The 21,670-nt window shown below is 46.2% G+C and overlaps 2 protein-coding genes across 2 annotated transcripts; one reads left to right on the plus strand and one right to left on the minus strand.

The window, feature by feature from the left end:
- Positions 1–1,885: 1,885 nt before the first annotated feature.
- LOC149340022 (26S proteasome regulatory subunit 6B) lies at positions 1,886–17,011 on the minus strand. The gene is made up of 8 exons (XM_089548766.1): positions 16,857–17,011; positions 16,160–16,237; positions 14,366–14,699; positions 13,161–13,364; positions 12,140–12,307; positions 8,202–8,278; positions 5,479–5,703; positions 1,886–2,073 (listed from the first exon to the last, which is right to left on the minus strand). Exons 1-8 carry the CDS (start codon positions 16,887–16,889, stop codon positions 1,960–1,962), a joined length of 1,233 nt encoding a protein of 410 aa, XP_089404892.1. The 5' UTR covers positions 16,890–17,011; the 3' UTR covers positions 1,886–1,959.
- An 880-nt stretch (positions 17,012–17,891) lies between these two features.
- LOC149340023 (centromere protein S-like) lies at positions 17,892–20,892 on the plus strand. Its single transcript, XM_089550623.1, has one exon. The coding sequence runs from the start codon at positions 18,075–18,077 to the stop codon at positions 18,429–18,431; it is 357 nt and encodes a 118-aa protein (XP_089406749.1). The 5' UTR covers positions 17,892–18,074; the 3' UTR covers positions 18,432–20,892.
- Positions 20,893–21,670: the final 778 nt, after the last annotated feature.

Here is a 21,670-nt window from a genome sequence, read left to right on the forward strand (position 1 = left end):
AACAATGCAACCAATACATAAGCACCCATCCAAGCATAGAGCGAGCTTAATTTTCTCGTGCTTTGGAAACTTGTCATGTTAGAGAATCCAAATTATTGCATCCCAAGTGTTTGAAAAAAATTGGAAAAAGAATTTACATGCTGGATCTCTGGATATGCTTACTTAGGGCCATGTACTCCGCACAATAGTCTTGTTTTATTTGATACTCTGAACAGCTAATTTTCTCAGACCAGTTTCAAGCCAAAGGGGAAAGAACTAGGCAGTTGTAGGCAAGAGTAAGCAATGCACCTGTGGAAGTTAGCATTTCAAGATGGCAAAGCACTGGGTGCAATGCAAGATGCTGTGAAATAAACAGGAGGAACAGCACTGCACAAGAATACAGAATTTTTGCTTTTATGGCCTGTTTAGACTACAAGCACCTGTCAGGAGCAAGGCTTTTTAAGGCTTTGCTTTGTGGACTTTGCTGGGGCAATCTGAATGCAACACACTAACGAGAATAAATAAGACAAACACCAGCAGGAAGAGGAAGGTCCAATAATTACAGAAACCAAAGAATAGTTCACTTAAATTCAAGTGAAACCCTATTGCCCTCAGAAATATGCCTTTTTGGACTTACCGATGATACATTCACAGAAGCCAGGTAAGCATTAGATTAAATACTACAGGAACAGCAAATCTGGTTGGTTGGTTTGGTTTTGGTTTATGGGGTTTAACGTCCCAAGGCGACTAAGGCTATGAGAGATGCTCTAGTGGAGGGCTCCGGAAATTTCGACCACCTGGGGTTCTTTAACGTGCACTGACATCGCACAGTACATGGGCCTCTAGAATTTCTCCTCCAAAGAAATTCGACCGCCGCGGCCGGGATCGAACCTGCGTCTTTTGGGTCAGCAGCCGAGCACCATAGCCACTGAGCCACCGCGGCGGCCCCCAAGGCCCAGATGAATTTGTACACTGTATGTCTTGCACTGTGTGCGTGTGCAACAAGCGAACAGTGCACAGTCAAGTAAACCAAGGCGCACTTCAGCCTGCTTTGCATCCACGGAACGTTTAGACAGTCATTCAGTGGAAGTCGTACATTCCTGTCTATGCTGGCCAAAACAACGTTGAAAGCTATAAAGAAACAACCGACAGCAAGAAATATATTGGCTGATATGGCAGAACTGTCAACTTCCTTTGTGACATTTGGCAGGCTCAAATGGGACTGCCAGTCCCCACTGAATTCAACTGCAGTTTTCAATTACATGTAACAATTTCAATTACAACCATTATCACAATTCATTCATCCCAAGTACGTCAGTAAGCTGGAATCACCTTCCCGGATCTATCGTCGAAATTTCTGATAATTCTACGTTTAAATCTGCTTTAACCAACCTGCTGCTGTCATAAACTCGGGAATCCTTAACACTGTCATTTTTTTTTTGTTTTTTACGGTTGTTCCGCTTGTTTTATATGCGCGCATGTTACTGCCTTTTGAACGTGATTTCTCTTGTCGTTTTTGTTTTTCTTGTATGCTGTTGCTTTTTGTTGTTGTTTTTATTCTGCGATATGCGCTGTTAATTTTTTCACGTAATCTGTTTGTTCGTTTTTTCTGTGAGCTTAATTTATGTCTCATTTTTAAGTGTATTTACAGCTGTATTTTTTGTTTCACTTTCGTGTGTAACCCACTCCCCTCTGTAATGCCCTCTGGCCCTAAGGGTAATAAAATAAATAAATAAACAGTGCCTGGCTGTGGTTTCGGTCAGAACTTTAGGCTTGACATTTGAAAGTGCCCGGGCGACAGGACCACGAAATTCAACACAAACCAGCCACCAAGCAAGAAAACTGCGTGCATGACCAGCTGCTACTGGCATGCTGAAAGCCGAGAGAATGGAGCCAAGCAACAAAGTCAGTGTGGGGCACCCACCCCTTCTTTTTACTGTGGCACCCTCCAGCCTACTCGATGAAACTATGTCAGCCATGCTACTTGTAGAATTCGTGCTCGGACTCGTCCTTCTTGATGTTGTTCTTGTAGCCCTTCTCAAAGTCCTTGGCCAGCACCACGTACCGGTTCTCCCGCACAGCGTGCATGCCAGCCTGCGCAGTGTGTGGGCGGGGCAAGACCACTCAAGATTAAAACTATGGGTAAGAATGCACATTGCCGGCCCAGCTTTCTATCCTCAACCCCCACAGGGACCGATTCACAGCTGACAGAGGCGGTTTCGCCACTTGTGTTAAAGGTGCACTGAAGAGGATTCTGAACATGTCTTTTTGCCGCGGGAACTCGATCCACACGTTCCTAGCATTCTCAGAAACAGTGACTTATTGCCCTGTGTGGCCGATTTCCCCAATTAAAACGAATTAACGTCCGGCTCCCGCCTTTTTTTTTCAATTCTGCCTCGTACGGTGGGCAGAGTCGACCAACGCGTGGAGCACCTTTCACCCAGTCCCGTGGAGGCTTTGCTTTCGCTTTATTTTGTTTTTTAGGTTTCCATGAATAAATAGTTTCATTCACAGCTAATATAGCCACAAAATAAGCCCGAAGAAATAAAAATACGCTCGGACTATTTGCTACTACGGACTACTACGTATTACTCCGCCGATGGCAGAGCGGCAAGCCGCCATGGGACTGGGTGAAAGGCGCTCCACGCGTTGGTCGACTCCGCCCACCGTACGAGGCAGAATTAAAAAAAAAAAGGCGGGAGCCGGACGTTAATTCGATTTAATTGGGGAAATCGGCCACACAGGGCAGTAAATCGCAGTTTCTAGCCCTTTCGGCCCTGGCGGTGTCAATTGACACCACAACACAAATATTACGCTCACGCCCCAGTAACAGAAGAAAATACTATTAATTTTTGATACAATAGTTCCTTAGGAATCCCTGCTGCTATCGACATGGCTGTTCACGGACTTCCATTGAGCTGTGCGGTCTAAGGAAGAAGAAGTAGCAGCATGGGAGGCAAGGAGTGAAGAAGCCGAGGTGTAGCAAATTTGTGCATTTTTATCTCACTAACCATTCGTTCTTCTGCGCTCAGATTTTTATATGTTGTGTGAAACGCCTATCCAAGCTCACATCCTCGTCGTAAATATTACTGAATGCGTAGACGCTGCGTTTGAACACATTTTTGACATGTGCGATTTTGACACCATCAGGGCTCAACGGTTGCCAGCGGTGGCCATTCAGTGATGATAGGTCATCTTTTTAGAATAGAATCTGCTAGTCTTTTAGCAGATGGACCTATACTAACGGTCTTTTTGGACTGCTGACATCAATGTTCATTACAGAAAATGGACAAAATCTTAAAATTTGCTTTCTGATGAATTGGAAAATGGAAATTTTCCCTATCATACATGGTGAATATTCGGATTGAGCCTGGAAATGACCATGCGGATGTCGGCGAACAGCAACCTGACCAAAGGAATAGCGAGAAAAAATGCACGCCTTACCTTGCACTTTTATCGCTTTTTTTTTTACCTCTCTCCTCTTCCTGTGAGCTGTGAGCATCGACACTGAGCTGCAAGAAGCGACCGGGGTATTTGCACTGAAACTCGCGCTCCGCCGCTCGTGCAGCACGTGTGGCTCGCCCTCGACGCTCGAATCAATGCAGCGTGTTTGGCTATGTTTTCTTGAGAAAGCGTATTTGGTGTGCTGATAATCAGCTTCTGCTTCCTCCCCGGCCGAGAGATATCCCGAACTCATAAGCCTATGGATGAGAGGGAGTTTCCTGTCACCTGTAGGGATCAGCATTCGGTCAAGACACAGACACGGCGAGATTATGTTCCACTTTATGAATTCTTCTAAAGCAAACAGCTGGTTTTAAAACAAGCGCAAGCGAGATGCAGTGTGCCGTGCGCAAGCTTAGACTTAGATTTGCCGACCTTCGCGCTGGGCGCTACGGAAGTGCTTCATGAAGATGGATAGAGGAGGGCATTACAGATTCGAGGAAAACCTTTATCTTGACCACAGTGGCCTTCCAGGAAGGCTACGCAAGTTTTGAACATGTGAGCTGTTGATGTGACGTACACAAGCTGGAACACAAGCCTGGCAGTAACAAGAACGCGGAGGTATGATACAAAACGCAAGGTAAACAGGAGCGAGCGAAGTTTTGTGTGGAAACTGCGAGATTATCTATCCCTTACAAAGTAAAAAAAAGCTTCTTTGTAGGTCTCCACACTGCAAAATAAGAAATTTTTTCGTTACTTTCTTTCTTGTCGGTTGCGGTTACCATAACGGTCCAACTAGCATTTTACACCCATTGAGCCCTGATGTCCGATTTTGACACCATACCTGTAAATCGGTTAATACTCGCACCACAAGCTTTAAATTTTTACTTCGTGGTTATGGGGCCTTAGGCATTCTAAAAACGCGGAGCAAAAAAATCTACGGCCGAAATAAAAAATCCAGGGCCGAAAGGGCTAAGAAAGCTCGGAACGTGTAGATCGAGTTCCCGCGGCAAAAAGACAAGTTCAGATTCCTCTTCAGTGCACCTTTAAAAATGGCCATCAACAGGACAACATGCTACACGATTCTGCAGCTTGTTCAATGCGCACCGGTAAGGTGCCAGCTACCATGCTGCAGTACCACCACACTGGCACAAGAGCTACGGCTGTAACCAGTGACTGCAATGTTCCTTGGTTTTTCTTGTGAAAAGCACTGGCTTCAAAATACCACAACATGCAATCCAGTCCTGTGATGCATAGTGCTTTCAATCTAAAAAAAAAAAAAGAAATGGTGACCTATGCTACAGCAACAGGCTAGGTTCCAAATGCATCGAGGAAGAGTGCAAGCACTGCGTCTATACTTTTAGCACCTCAACTTTTTGATGAAGCTCAACTGGCAAAAACAGCTTTCTTGCTTCAGCCAATCTGTGAATGCAAGTCATATCATAAGCACAGTACTGTATTTCTCTGAACAATAGTGAAGAATAATTGGAAAGATTGTGACACTGCTCCCTGCAGTTCTTTAAGTCACGGCAGTCGTATCATATTTTTTGCTACAAGGTTACACACAAGTCCAGTGAAGGTATGGGCATAGCCAAGGGCGTCCGCAGAACTTTTTCCAGGGGGGTGCACCCGATGGCCGGTTATGGGGGAGGCGGCAGCTATGTAGTTGTTTTCTACTAGTGCATAAATAATATCCGTAATTCCAAGGGGGGGCAACCGCCCCCCCTTGCCCCCCCTTCCGGACGCCCATGGGCATAGCCACAAGTTTCAGTGCTAATTCAGAAGTCTGCCTGCTTGTTGCGCATGGTAGGGATATTAGCTCCACTTATTTATTTAAAAGGACACTGATAGGAGCTCTCAATAATGTTGCGGTATGCCTAGCATGTTAAAGGACGCCTCTTCACAAATATCCTCCAGCAAGAATTTAATACGTTTTGTTATGTGCAGTTAAAATCTGAATTTTCGTGTTTTTGCGCCTTTCTCTTTCCTCTTGTCACTTTTGCACACTGAAATGTCTGTCACAGTAGGGAAGAGAGTGTAAGAAAGAAGCAAGTGTACCTCTTGGCATATGGCATTGATGTCGGCACCTGAGATGCGATCCGGCCGCGCCACATAGTCCTCTAGATCGAGCTCGTCACTGAGGTTCATGCGACCCGTGATAGTGGAGAAGATGAGGCGCTTCTGTCGACGATCTGGCAGGGGGAACTCAATCTTGCGGTCCAGTCGGCCAGGACGCAACAGCGCGGGGTCCAGCGTGTCCGCGCGGTTTGTTGCCATTATTACCTGCACCAGAGCACACATGCCCAAATGTCACTGCCGCTGCTGGCACATCAGGGCATCAAAGGTGGAGCGTGCCATTTCCAATGGAGTCTTTGACGATGATTCTACAATCACCACAGTACTGAGGTGTTCATGTGCAGCTACTATTTGGAACAAAACACAACAGCAAATGACAAAACGGCATGCATCAGAGTGCACAAAAAAAGCAGCAGAATGAGCAAGTAACATGCAAAAATAAAGTATGCTAAAAAATTTGCTGCGAAAATAAGGAGCGACAGAAAAAGAAACACCATGGCAACAGACAGCACAGTACAGCACAGCAAACAAACTGAACAGTGTTATCGCATGAACATACTACAAGCATGTAAGAAGCCACCACAACAAAAAGTACCGTATATTGCTGATTATAAGTCGACTCCGATTATAAGTACACCCAACTCGCGGCCCCCTTTGTGCAAAAAAAGTATAGACTCCAAATTTAGGTCGACGCTGCCACACCCTGCAGTCCTAGCTTGCCCAAAAAAGTTTTTCAGAAGGCCGAGTCATAAAGAAACATTTATTTGTTCACGAGACATCTCAAATCGTCGTCGCTTGTGAGGACATCTTATGAGCCAGTGCTGCCGTTGGTTTGTCGATAACAAGTTGCTATCATATTAAAACAAACCTTTGGTGCATATCTAAATTAAATTCAAGTTTTTTTAAGCAGATCCACTTTCGCACTGTGTCTGACAACTATTATGGAATTACGATCGCACGGGGCGTGATATCATCCGCTACTTGGTCCAAATTACTTTTGACCCCGTATATAGGCCGACTAAGACTCCGCATATACGTCGACTCCGATTATAAGTCGACCCCCCAACTTTGGAAAGACATTAAAAAAAAAAAACATTGACTTATGCGCGGCATCATACGGCAATCATCTGGCTGCCTTTCACAATCAAGACACATCCTTGAACCTTTATCATACTGCATACAAGCCATTTTAGATGGCTCCATTTTTCTCGCTGCATAAGCGGTCAAAAATGCTCCACACATTATGGGTCCCACATGATCTGGCCAACCAGGCCAAGGTTAGCTGCTGACACAAAGTATGGAGACTGCGACTAGCCTGAGACTGACCAAAAGTAGGCTACCAAGATAGAGCTTCAGCGTTACGTGGAATGAAAGCAGCGTTAAATTTTTTTAACAACAGTTTGATACATGCCCCCTTCAAAATCCTATGTGCATGCATGTGTCTGTGTCTGCCCGCGAGAGTTTTGTGAGCATATATTTCATCCTTTTCACTCATATCTGGAGTAGCCTGCCAGATAGACTACCAGGCAAACACCTTCAGTAATCGTTAAAGTATGTCTCCTGCTCCCATAACACCATTTGGCATCTTTTTTCTTGCCCCACTATTCTGTCATAGTGCTGTGCAGTCACTCTGATTTTCATTTACGTTCACATAAATAAGTCTACACGAGATAAATCGAATTACTGCTTGTGCTGAAACAGTCAGAACATCCCCTTGAAAACTCCATGCAAAAGCATAGCATTGTTGTTTGCCTTAATTGAACTACCGTTCACCAGAACATTCGACACATCAGATGGCGTGCTGCACCCTTGAGAGTGGCACTTCTAACAGCGCTGTGCGATCACTTTTCGCGCGCAGAGAAAAGTTGGCACGTGACGAGGTGAACATGGGGTGTGCTTGAGAGGTAGCCTTCAGTCTCCTGTGCTCATTTTCCTGGCGGCACTCCTGTCACGGTAGCATTTGGTGCACAGCTTGTCATGAGGTGAAGCCAATCTAACTGACCGAAGAACAGCGGAGGGGCTTGCCTGGAAGTGCTTTGCTGCCAAAGGCATAGCGGAAACCAACCGTACCTTTACTTTAATTTCAAGAAGAGATTATTCTCTCTATATAGTGCACTGGTAACAGGATTAGGCTTCTCATGATGGGCAGTGGCTAGGCTAGTTTCAAAGCACCATCCGCTGCGGTCTTCATGCGAAGCAGGCTAGTCCTAGCAAAGCTTAGCAGTGCGCAGCCAGCATGCTGGCAAACAGCATGTTACTGCAGGAAGTGTCGCTAGCATGGGCGCAACACATTCTTGCTTCTAGGTTACAAATAAGCTTATCTACAGCCATTTTTATATATTGAATTACTGACATATTGAACTGTTTCATGATCCCCTTTGAGTGTGATTTATCTGGGATCGGCTGCACTTCTGTCATGCACAGAAAAAAATTGTAAGAGCGAGTAAATGTAATAACAAAATCAATATATATTGCTCAAAAAATGATTCACAAATCCAGCATACGCTACCTCATGCAGTGACTTGTTCTGTCACCACGCTGTTTTTTTCACTGTGCTGTTTTTTCACTGTGCTTTTTTTGTTGTTGTTGCTCCATTTTCTGTGTGCTATGTACTTAGATGTGTGTTGATTTGCCATGAAGTGGTTGGCACCAGCGATAGCCAAGGAGCCCTGCTAAAGCACTGCACGTGCAAGTGCCCTGCCTACCTTGACGTTGGTTGTTTGATCGAAGCCATCCATCTGGTTCAGCAGCTCCAGCAGGATTCGCTGCACTTCTCGATCCGCTGCGAGAGAAACAATTTCACCACACCAGTTATTCTGCATGTCAAGGGCAGTCCAAGTAGGCAGCCAAGCAGTGAGCCAGCAAAGAAACATAAAGTCCACTTTGGTACCGTGAAATGACACAGCATACTTGCTGCTACGCTTTGGCCCCAGAGAACTAGTATACTGAGGACAAAGTCACGGTCGGCCTACATCGACAGATTATCGCATTCTAATGACAAGATCCTTCCCTTCATTGAACACGGAGCTTTAACAAGCAAAAAAAAAAAAAAGCCACAAAACAAAAACAAGGTGTTGCCACCACCTGTGGCCGTTTTTAAGTGCTGTAGTCATGGAATATCCGAACCAACTCACCCAACAACTTAGTACCTTGTCGTTTTTACCAGCAAACTGCAGTGCCTCGAGACAGTTTTTTGTAAGCAGATCCCCAAAGCTAGGCAACACTGCCATTCACTTGCAAACAGAGATCACGTAACTCTTTTCGGTATGGATGCCACAAGTCTGAATGCAGAGGGGAAACTTTTAAATTAATTAAATTTCATCGGCAATAAACGAGCCTTTTGCTGCTGGACAAAAGTTGGTCAGAGTTGCCCTCCGTGTCTTTTTAAGGCCAGAACCAAGGTTTTGTGAAAAGGGGTGCCTGATCCACTAGGGTTTGCTGGTGGTCCGGAAGAAGGTCAAGCTCTTGAGGATGAAGAAGCAGATGAAAGAAACAGGCAAAAGTAATGGCAGCACTACACAAGTACCATATTCATATGAATACAGTGGCGCCTCGTTATAGCAACCTGGTAAAAAATCGCAAAAAAGTTCAGTATAGCCGAAATTTGTAACATAAAATGTCACCAAAAAACTTGCAATGGAGAAAGAAATTAAGTCAGCGAAAGAACAGCAACAGGTAGACACCTTTTTCATAGATTCAGCTCCATTACAGTACTATTCTAGACACTGTAGCACCGTTTCAAAGCTGCTCACGAAGACTGCGGAGGATGCCAAAAAACCAAGCGGCAAACGCCAGTTAAATTGGCTTCGCCGCACAGCACTGCAGCACGCAGCGGCAGATCCAACGCCAACAAAGGTGGCTTCCTCACATTACAGTGGTGTCATGTAAAAAAACCTGACGCCAGGAAGAAAGCTGTCACCGTTTTCACTACCTCTATCCATTATAGTTGATGTGAGCAGAGAATGGCTGCTAGAAAGCTGCAACAACTGATCATGTCGCTGGTTCCAGGGAACTATCGTCAGGTGCCGACTACCTGGCTAGCAGCTTTTCTCGACGCTATATCTTCTGTGGTGCTATTGGCAAAGCGAGATAATGTGTGAACTGTGGCTCGCATGCTTGCTGCTCCACCACCAGTCCCCCGTTTAGCGAGGCAAAATTTGCCACCTGCCATGCGACCGAGTGCAGATTGGTGCTCAACAGTTCGATATATCCGTTCTATGGCAAATCGCGTTCAATATATAAAGTAAGAAATGCATGTGTTTGTTGAAAATATTCACGAACAGTTCAATACAGCCAATAATTCGTAATATCCATGTTCGTTGTAACGAGGTTTGACTGAATAACTTAAGTCAGTTCATAGTCATCAGATTGCATCTCTTCTTATATTCAGAGCCAAGGTACAAATATATTGAGATTTTAATTTTTCTCTCTGCTTAAAAGGGCTACAGCGACCTTCACTGTCATACTCGCGAGCTGCTAAGAGAAGCCAACTTTAAAACAACCTTAGTTTGGGAGGGTGTACACCGGCCTAGAAGGGGGCTATAAGTGTGGAAAGAAGATGGCACAGGCTGTTGAGAAAGAGAAGGCATCGAAAGGGTTGAGTGGAGTAAGGAAAAAAAAAAAAAGAAGCGTGAACAGGCACAGGACTGGGCAGTATGAAACACAACGAAGCAGTGGCACAGTGCTGGCAACTGCTGCTGTGTTAATGCACAGCAGGCTTTGCTCCGCTCAAAAATTACGCGCACATTTCTTAAATGCTTCCTCTCAAATAATACCGACATATCCATTGATAATGTAAATTTGCTTGCCGTCTCCGGTTTTTTTCAGGCTCTCGGCCACAGCTGGCTTGAAGAGGATGAGGCCATGTTATAATCGCAATAACTTTTTTTTTACTGCAGTCTCAAAGTCCCCCTCACGCTATATTCGTGGTCATGTTATATACGTGTAAACACGGTACACAGTATAGAATCTCAATGATACCATCAGAGCTGATACAAATTTCGGTAGGATACAAACTGATGAAACTGCACGGATGAATTACAAACAATGCACACTGCACAAAACTTTGGGTATTTCGAACACTCCCCTGAACGCTGGCGTTCAGCCAAGGGTACGCTGTGCCAACCACATTCCACCATGCACGTTCACCTTGTGAATCGGCCAGCCAGCCAACCAGCCCACAAGTTTCACGCGCAGTTTGCCCTCTCAACCCATCCCACGTCCCCTCCTCATACTCATAACTGCCACTGGCCGAGGCGCCATATTCTTATTCAATCACAGCCCTTCCAAGAAGGCGACAAACACAATGATATCTTCTTCACCATTCGGCTGCTGACGGCACAATAATCATCGTTGTAAGAGCACAGCCGAGAAAATGTGTGTGGAAGGAGTGGAGCAGGTGAAGGTGTCAAACCTGCAGGCTGCATCAAGATGTAGCCTGCCCACACTGCCTACACATTGCTAAAGCGGCAATCTCCAGTCGCACAGTATATGTCTGCAAGCACTGGGCAGAGAAAGCATTTCTGCTGTTGTTCCCGCCCACATGAATATATGCCACCAGCGTCAAATGAAACGCAAACAGGACAGCCCAAACATGAACACAAAGGCACAAAAATATCAGCTGCTTGAGAGCAAATACAGCAATGGTCTGTTAAAATTTCCGTGCCTTAGAAATGGAAATCACCTGTGCTAATATTAAGTTCCCCTGAACCAAGATCTGCCCATAATGCTGTACACATTTCAACTGTCTTGTTCATGTTTCATTTGATGCTAACAGTACATGCATGTAGGTTCAGTTTTGCAAGCATCAGGAGTGTTCAGGAAAGCACATCAGCCAGTATCAGGCATTTATACGTTAAAAAATGCCCTGCAGATGACCCCACAAAAATAAAATAAATAAATAAATGCTTCCAGCCACAAATTAAGTTTCGTGAACCAGTTTCTCACAATTCAACATGCGGATTCCAACCGTTTAGTGATGATACAAATTTCAAATGATAAGAATTTATATTTTGCAACTCCATATGATTCGTATCATCAATGTTCTACAGCAGCAGTGTTCTGTACCAGCCCTGTTTGCATCAGTTTCAAGACCTGGGCTCTGCATTACAATAAGGCACTACAAAGCCACTAAAGATGCAGCAATTAAAGCAAGCTTCCCAAGTAACTTTTACATGTCCGATTAAGGATGACTTCCTTTTTAAACTGGGCAATAAATAGCCCAAGAAATTATCCCAGGTGCTGTTCAGTGGTCTGAACTTCCACTGAAGCTTTAAGAGTCATTCCCCCACAGCCGCCTCCAAAACTAAAACTGCAAACTTCCACTGCTGCATTTTCTTGCTGCGTTCCATGGTCTGTATTTGTAAAAACTTTGTTGTTCACTGTTACGTTTGCACCTACTCTTATAACTGGTGCATAAGTGTGCTTCCTCAGCAGCTAAATTTAAGAACTCGTAGCAAAAAATAGATCTGAGTGACTGACGCCACAAAGCACAGAAATAACTGAAATTCATATGGCACACCCCTTTGCTCCCTACCAGCTACAAGGTAAAAAAAAAGCCAGCCCATTCAGAGACTGCCCATGACAGTGCACACTGACGTGAAACCACATTGCTCATGGCTTGGGAAACCTGTGAAGAGCGTACCTCCGGTCTGTGCATCGAACCGCTTGGTGGCGATGGCGTCAATCTCGTCAATAAAGATGATGGCAGGCGCGTTCTCCTTGGCCAGACGAAAGACATCTCGCACCATACGGGGACCCTCCCCCAGGTACTTCTGCACAAACTCCGAGCCCACCACCCTGATGAAGGCCGCTGCAAGAGAGAGAAGGCACGACACGCTGACACCAATGCACATCCAATCCATCTGATTTATCTCAATGCACTCTGAAAACGGTCCACAGCAAGAAGTGGCTACAGTCAGCTTGAAAGGACCTGCACACAACACTCTGCCATCGATAACATTAAGAAGGTTACACAGTCTGGCTTTTTGACTGAACATCACTGTGTAGTCATTCATGCCTTAGGGGGAAGAGGGTCTTAAAAAAATTTTGTTACTAATGAAGTCACAACTATGAAATTTTTAGAGAACAAAGAGAGGTGCCAGCAGAATTTGATTCATTACCAGATTGCATGCTTCAAAACAATTCAGACAACCTGGATATAATGAAACTGAAAAAAATTTCGGCAGAGACACAAGACTGCTCATGTGTCGGAATGCGAAAGCATTACTGTCCCTGGGTACAAACACCCACCCACCCACACACACACCACTCCTCACCCCCCCACATACACAAGCACGCGCATGCATGACAGCACCCGGAATGCTGTACGACGAACGGATGCGTCACAATTTTGGTACAAATGTCGGGAAAACTGGCGTCACATTGAGGTCTGCCAGTGAGGAGTATATATATACAGACGAATGACACGTATATAATTGTCTGAAATGGCAGTGCTCTCTAAGCCATAGGCTTCGAAATTCAGTAAGCACAGTGAGAAGCTGTTAAACACTGTTAAGGACACATTGTCAACAGACTGCAGACTGGAAAACATGGAAAGCACACTAATGTTGACACCAGATGCAGTGATCAGACTAAGCAGCATCACACCGTGGTGGCTCACATCATCACTGTGGCTGCGTGCAATCAGACAGTGGCACACGCACCAGTGGTGTGGTGGGCAACGGCCTTGGCCAGCATGGTCTTCCCGCAGCCGGGTGGGCCGTACATGAGCACTCCCCGGGGCGGGTCAATGCCGATCTGCTTGTACAGCTCAAAGTGGGTCAGGGGCAGCTCCACTGCCTCCCGGATCTCCTGCTTCTGGATGTCCAGGCCACCAATGTCCGCATACTTGATGTCAGGCTTCTCGTCTGCACCACAACAAAGGCATTTCGCAAAACACAGCAGCTGCGAAACTGGCCATGAGCTTCGTCTGCATGTGATAACACTAGTAATGTCCTGTGATAACATTTTGCAACATAATAGTGCGATACAGATGACAGACCTCTCCTGTTTCTCATGCACACCTGTCATCATTATCACGCTGTTCACATCAAATATGTTTCATCTCGCTGATCCCAACAGGTTTCCTTGTGCGTTAGTTTGACTGGTTTCTCTGCACTGGGACAAATTTTGACACTTTCAAATGACACAAAAACTGGCAGATTCCTGGCAGCTCTGGGATTCAACCCCAATACCTCTTACACAACGTGAGGCCCATTCTCTGACAGTAGGTCGCTGCCATAGTTGATTGTCAGACTTCCTTCGGTGTCAAAAACAGACACTGGCAGCCCATGGACAGCGTGACAAACGCCCAAGTAACACACAGAAAATGCATGCTACGGTCACACGCACTGACTGAAATGAAATGAAAGCAAAGGAAAGACATCACGATATGTGTCAGTAACAGAAGTATCACCCACAATGGCATAGCCAGAGATTTTTTAAAGATCCAAATGGTGGCAGAAGAGGGAAAGCCTCAAAAGCTGTGAAAGAGACTTTTGGCTCTTTACAACTCCTTTGACACAACCACTTTGTAAAGCATTTTCGGGGAAGATTATGAGGCAGTACCCTTTTATGACCAAAAAAACATTTTGAAACTTTGCCAGAGAAAGCTGCACGGGCCCTACAATGATAACAATGCTCATGTGCTAGTGTACACGCATGAGAGGCCCTTTTATTTTTGCCCGAAATCTTTGATAACTGTCTTTTCACAAAGAAAGCAGCATGCGAATTAAGCACATGCCCTTGTCTGTCTCCCTCCAGTTCCTTGTCTGATTTCATGCTGTCTTACTGCCCACACATTCAGCCTGTCAGCATGGGCTGTCCCAAAAGTAAATGGCTACAAAATGGCAGAGCGAAGCGTGCCAACCTGCTCGCAGCATGGAGATGGAGCTGTCTGCCTCTGGAGGCAGCACGTCAACCAAGGCATTGCTGTGCTTGTGGAGGGCTACCGAAGCACTAGGTTTGAGCAGCTCCCGATCCAGAGTGGACAGGATGCGGACGTAGTAGTTGGAGCCCGTCGTGGAGCCCACGATGCCCGTGTGCGGGTCCACAGCCTCCAGGAACTGGCCGATGACGAGAGGCACACTTTGGATGCGCTTCACCTCCTCCTGGGCATGCAGGTACTCCTTCTTCAGGTTGCGCTGCTCGTCTTTGATGTACTCCTCCTGGACGGCCAGGAACTCCAGCTGCCGCTCCAGCTTCTGCATCAGGCCACCAGGGCGTGGAAAAGGAGAGAGAAATAAAGGCACCAAGCCCAGACTGCCCATTAACAATTGCTTACTATTCCGGCTAAAACACTATCACCATGACAGAGCAAAAAAAAGCTCCACAGAGAAATGCACTGTGATTACTCATTCAGCATCTAGAAAAAAAGAAGCAAATGCACGTATCACAACTACACCTGTTTTGCAAACATAAACGAGTATAGTAAATCTCGACAATGAAGCCAAGGTTGGCAAATTTTGGGATGATGCATTATTTGAAAAAAACTGGCCAAAACTGTACTCTTACATGTCAAGTTTCTGAATGAAGCAAACCCTTTATTGGGCAGTGAGTAGTTGATGCAAAATAGCCAAGCCATCAGGCAAGTGACAGTGCACTGACAAGTTAAACAAAAATAGTATTACACTAGCTTGTGCCCTGCAGAGTTCACATCACAAAGGCACATAACCATAGCTGTCATCTCAAATTGCCACTGCAAGTGCAAATTTTTTCAGCACCACAGGAAAAGCCCCCAGAGATGATGAGTTTTTATGGTGCATGGGCAGCTTTGGCCAAAGAGTGCTATGACGCAAGGTGTTTTCTTCTACACAAGGTGGAGTCAAGAGACCCATTTTCCAAGCATTCCGCTCCGGAGATGCACAGCACCAGAACAGGGGAAAGCTTGTACCCATTGGAAGCCGGTGGGTGCCCAGAGGCAATAGGGATAGAACCCCACACTTCCCAGAGACCTTCACCAATGAAAACTGAGAATAATTCAAGGCTGCAGGGTAGGCACTTAGCTCTGTCACAAGACGCTTTATTGCCATCAAGTCTGTGTTCCTGCTTTTGGGTGATCTCAAGCCTCACAGAAGATATGATGCGAAAGTTTTTGCTTTCCACAGTTAATCTTTTTACCATAACATCTGTCCTCCAGTCACAAGTCATACTGCTTAACACTTAAATGCTTTTATGAACCAGCTGGGAATGTATAATAGTTTCTTTTAGGAGGTCACTTCGAATAAAATTTCAGTTGTCAGCTAGCACATCCTTCATCCTTTTTTTCTTCTCACTTCGTCTCTGAGCTCTGCACTATAGGTCTGTCTTAAGGTATCATTAACTAGCCAAGAATTTTACTTTGCTATTTTTGTCTTTCCAACTGAGGTACCCACTACGGATGTGCACATATAAGGAAGAAATCGCAGACAGCAACAACAACATGAGCAATGCCGTCGCAAAATACTTCACAATATTGTGGAATATAGCAGAAAACCTCTGAAAAAGTTTGAGGCGCCACTTCTTTTCACTTTTCATTCTCACTAAGATGTGGTCACCTTGTTCAGAACCAGACACAACCTGCAGCCTTCATACTGCAGCACACAACTTTTCACTTCTCAAAGCTCGAAGGAGGCAAGAAAGCCTCATCTGTTCACTAAATAAAGTACGAATGACTTGAACACACCTTGTATTTGATGTAAAAGTCTTCAGCATCGTGTTCGTCCGAGCCAGTCAGCTTCGGCTCCAAGTTGAGTACTTCTTCCTGTGTGTGAAGCAAAAAGGTATGCACTGCAATGAGTAACTCGAAATCATTGGCTCACAATTTGCGGCGCACACACTGGATGTGGCATCTTCGTTTTCAATCGATAAAGGTAAGTTCACACTAGAATCTTGAGTAGATCAGTAACGAACGCAAGCCAGTAAGTGGTTTTGATAGGTTTGGTGGAAGAACAGGAGCGATACATTTTAGCCTTGCCGAGGCGAAGGTGTGAAATTGATGCCTGCACCACTTCGCAGATGCACAAGTTATCCGATAAAATAACGTAGCATTCGGTACAACAGAAGTTAGTCGTCGCTGACTATTCAGCTGACAAGTGACCGAAGTTTCAAGGAGTCGTCGGAAGAAAGGTAACATGCGACGTAGTACTACATGAAATCGCTTTAGACACTGTACAGCTTCACGCGAAGCAATAAGAATTCTAAATGAACCTTCTCCTGAAAACGCCTATTCACGCGAAACTGACGCCGGGTTGCACGTAAGCAAAATTAAGGACCTAAAGGCTAGCAACGGACACGAGCGTACAAAAAAGCTCACTGCCATGTGGGGGTTGTCTCCAGGACTTACACAAAAAGTGAGGCGAGTAAGAGAACAGATCGCTTACTTTTTCATTCGTGACGACGCCAATTTCATCCATTTTAGACACTATAACGAGTTACTTCGCGCGATTCAGAAACAGTCCGCAAGTCATTTAAAACACAAGGGTGCCAGACTGCCCAGTGTCTGCAGATCGTGTCATGGTGCCACTGTGCTCATCAAGACTACAATGCATAGATAATAGCATGATAATAGTTTAAAAACTTAATAAAACTATTAATTAGTGGCACTATTTTTTACTTTTGTTTTACTAAAAAACATTTTATGCCTACGAAACTTGGGGATATCACATAATTATTGTAACGAGCCACAGAAACGGCGACAAACGAACCAGCGCCGACACGCGGACAAGCGCTTACTTGCAATTTAAATTTATTGCGGCACATTCAACAGTTGAATGTGGGAGTAGCTGCAAAAATATGCAAGTAGAACTAGAGAAAGTTGAGATACGAAGCATGATACGAAGGCCCTCACGCTGATCGATGGTATCAAAAGTGAAACAAAAACTAACCTTATTTGCGCGCCGCGCCGCTGCAGCCGGATATGCAATTTTTTTCCGCGGTAATGCTCGCACCCAGCCGGGGAGAGTTTGCGGAATGACAGGTCGTTTAAATATGGCGCAAGCCCACTCTTGCTACAGTGCAAGGCCCGGTAATGCGAGGTCATGTGCCCATCTGATTGCCTGCAAAGAAGCGCTTGACCCCGTGCCCTCTCTTCGACCGCTGACCGGTTGTTTTTTCCGAGTCGCTTGTTTATGTACAAATTCTATCGAGCAAAGCAGCGCGAAAGATGTCGTGTACCGAAATCACTGATCACATATACGTCGCAATCATGCCGCGATGTGGAGGGCATGGAAGCCACTTTACAGTCTGCTGTTGCATTAAAAGTGGCCTGAACAGGGAGTAAAATAAAAACATCCTCCTGGGGCAATAGCCCCACTCTGGGCCTGGCCGACTGTCACCTCAAAAGCGTTGTGCCATGCTAGCCACCTCAGCAATGCCTCGGAGCAACAATCCTAATTCCAATCCAATCCAACTCGGGCGTGAGCGCGCGAACTGTACGAAGTGGTCTCTGCCATCGTTTGTAGATTCGCTGAACCTACAGAAAACTGCGGAGGTGTCATAATTTCTGTTTGTACTATCGCGCTATTGATTTCGGCGTCGATTAGCTGCCTCTCTTTTATAGCGGCTACAAGCGGCAGTGCCGTGGTCACGCAGTCAACGCAATGCCTCAGGATACCGTCGAAGCGGAGCGGCTCAGCTTAGAGGCGACCCTCAAGGCTGCCGTGCACTACACCGTGGGACGCATCTGCGAGTCAATGGCCGAGCAAGACGGAGGTCTTCGCGTGAGTCAGCTGGCGGTGGCTACTGTATCCGAACTGGTGTACGGTCAAGTTTGCCGCTTAGCCCGCGACCTTGAAATGGTGTCGCGGCACTGCCGCAGAACTACCGTGTCTGTCGAGGACATCATCTTAACCACCAGAAACAGTGGTCACCTTCACGAGTACTTGCAGAGCCTGGCTCCTCCTCCTAAGAAGGCTGACGCCAAGGAAGGTTCCGCTAAGAAGCCTGCAGAGCCCTGACGGACCGTCGCGACACTGCGGCCATTGACAGTTGCCTGTCGACGCTTTTTTTCTTTCTCCGTTTGACTGCAGTCTGTGTCAACAAAACGTGGCAAGTGTTCTCGGTACAACAGACTTTTCTGTTCTCGATTTTTATTTGTACTGTGTGACCCTCACTTTTTTTTTTGTCATGCTACGACGGTGCAAGGCGTCACTCGTCACGGTGCGCGTGTCTTTATTCACGCGTTCCAAAGTTTCACCTGCTGCGAGCCACTGAACCTATGCAACAAGCACAGATGGCTTCCTGCCTTTCTTTGTTTACTCCACGCAGAAGTTTCCGCATACTGAAGCTAGTGACCATTTTATAGCATAGTTCACATTTACCAGATTACATGCTGGCTTGCTCTTGCAATATTACTAGGTACATCACTTCCTTTCGATACAACAGCACATGTGGTGTGGGATTGAGGGGGAAGTGGTTTCCCCTTACATAAATAAATGTGTGTGCATCATCCTGTTAAACATTGCAGTATAATATTTGAGTTCAATATCTTGAAGCTGCATATGGTCTACTTGAGGGATTGCAGTGGAGCGCTCCAGATTAATTTCAACCACCTGGGGTTCTGTAATGTGCACTGAGATTGCACAGCTCACTCAGTGCTTTTCGCCTTTACTGAAATGCGACCAGGATCGACCCTGTGACCTTGATCTGAACAGCCTAAAATATAGGCACTAAAATATAGTGGTGGGCATCAAATATTACACCCTGGCACGTTTTCCTTCTTTTAAAATGTTCATCAATGCTCCAAATGAAATGCACTTAATTGTGGCGCGCCCCGCACGATGGCTCAGTAGTTGTGGCGCTCGGCTACTGACCCAAAAAACGCAGGTTTGATCCCGGCCGTGGCGGCCGTATTTCGATGGAGGCGAAATTCTGGAGGCCCGTGTGCTGTGCGATGTCAGTGCACGTTAAAGAACCCCAGGTGGTCGAAATTTCCGGAGCCCTTCACTACGGCCTCCCTCATAGCCTGAGTTACTTTGAGGCGTTAAACCCCAATAAACCAAACCTTAATTGTGGTGAAAGTCTAGATTTTTTTGCTCTTGTTCAGTTTTTAGACTCGCGCATGAGCAAGCGTTCTATCTCATCACATCATTTGCCTTTTGTTTTCTTAATTTTGCCAGTAGCACTTGGTTATCCTAAGCCAATAGGCTACACTTAGCAAAGTCTGTGGAGAGCTGCTAAAGCTAATCGTTTCGTTGCGTGCCAGACTATACTTGTGTATGTTGTTAATAGCAGAGTAAGCTGTCAGACTCAGTGGCCACAATGTCACAGCATCAAGTCCCAGACACAGTGGACATTTTGATGGAAGCAAAATGCAAAACACCTGTGTGCTGTGTAATGTCAGAGCATGGGAGAACCCCAGGTGGTTGAAATAATCCACTGTGGCACCTACTAATCGTGTTAATCCATTCATGTGCGTCACTAATTAGATGACGAACCATTTGACTAATTTTATTTTGCGGTCCTCTCCGCCTCCCGCCGGTTGGACATTAAGTGTCCCACTGCGCCGCAACATATTCACTTCATTCAGCGTTGGTGCCTATCTTGGAGACTGAGTTCCTGCTGAAGTCTTGGCAGCTGTACCAATTGGGTCCAGGAACGTCTCCCGAAGACAAAACCACAGCAGCAGACACCAGGTAGACGATAGGAGACCAGCGTGTATCCAAGGGATTTCTGCTTTCTGCATCAGAGGCAGCTGGGGTTCCATCTTTGGTCGCCGAATATGCCTAGGCTACTTGTACCTTTAGTACACCGCGGGATTCCAGTGCCCTCAACCCACAGGCTCATGGCCCGCGGCCACATCAATGGAAGGTTTCGGACTTCCATCGACATGGGACAAGCGATCTACACCACCCAGGGCAAACGAAAAGGTAGCCCCCTGCATCAAGCTGGACCCTGCTTATAGGGACCATGTCATGACCTGACAGGTGAGCCACTCAGACACCAACCTCGAGTATCGTGGCTGTCATCCCAACCAAGCTGTCTCACTCGGCAAGACAGACAACCCTGAACTGCCACACAGAACACACGGGCCGAGGCTGAGGGCATGTGCTGCCCTCACTGTGTGGGATTTCAGGACATTCCATAGCACTGCAAATCCAAGACACAAGGGTGTCAGTAGCAAAGGTCCCGCCACTCCGGAAGAAGCCCCTGCTTGTCGCTTGGGCCGACAGCCTCTCGGCTGCCGGGATGCTCTCGTCACGTATTCTCAGACGCGCCAAGCCATACCACTGCGCATGACATGCCTGGCATGCCGGCTCAGGGAACTTGCCCTCACAAATGGTAGCGGCCTGGGCTAGTGTGGGAACTTACCACCCAGGCCACTCTTCCTTCCCCTTAGCCTAAAGCACCTTTAGGCACGAGAGTTACCATAGCGGACGTGAGCCGAAGCTCGGATGCGGGAAGGGCAACTGGGCTTTAATAATACATGGTCTGTTCTGAAAGTAGTAGGACTCATTTTTTTAAATAAAATTTATTCAAGAAAATAGTACAAACGATTAGAATTTTTCAAAGTAGCACCCTTCCGCACCTACACGCTGCTGCCAATGAGTTTTCCAGTTTTCGTACGCCTCCAGGAACGCCTGGACCAGAACGGTGTTGAGCTCCCTCGTCACGGCCTGTTGAAGTCTCTACCGATCCGTGATGTTTCCCCCTGAGCGTCGATTTTATTCTCGAGAATAGAAAAAAGTATGGCGGGGCCAAGTCGGGGCTGTAGGGGGCCTGAGGCAGCGTTGCCGCCTTGTGCTGGGCAAAAAATCAGGGTCCCCATTCACATGATGAAGATCCTGGCAGATCACTTTCCGGTTGGCCTTTTGCTCCTCTGACAACACTCCCGGCACCAACTTCGCGCACACTTTCCTCATGGTTAAGTTTTCTGTCACGATCTCAAAAACTTAGGTTTGAGGAATGCTCAAGACATCAGCAGTCATTCTAATACTCATCCTACAATCACTGTTCAGTAAATGTTTCACTCGCTACACATTTTCGTTGGTCTTGCTGGTCGATGGGCGTCCAGAGCGGTCGTCGTCTTCCACTCTTTCCTGACCTTCTCGGAACAGCTTGTGGCACTCAAAAAACACCTGATCTACCCATGGCAGCGTCACCGTAGGCCTCCTTAATAATGTCCTGAGTCTCTTTGCCCGTTTTACCAAGATTTACACAAAATTTGATGGCGTATTACTCGTCCAGTAAACGCTCT

This window comes from Amblyomma mixtum, chromosome 6 (genome assembly GCF_055824585.1).
Source record: "Amblyomma mixtum isolate Tamu chromosome 6, ASM5582458v1, whole genome shotgun sequence".
In the NCBI taxonomy this organism is placed as follows: Eukaryota; Metazoa; Arthropoda; class Arachnida; order Ixodida; family Ixodidae; genus Amblyomma; species Amblyomma mixtum.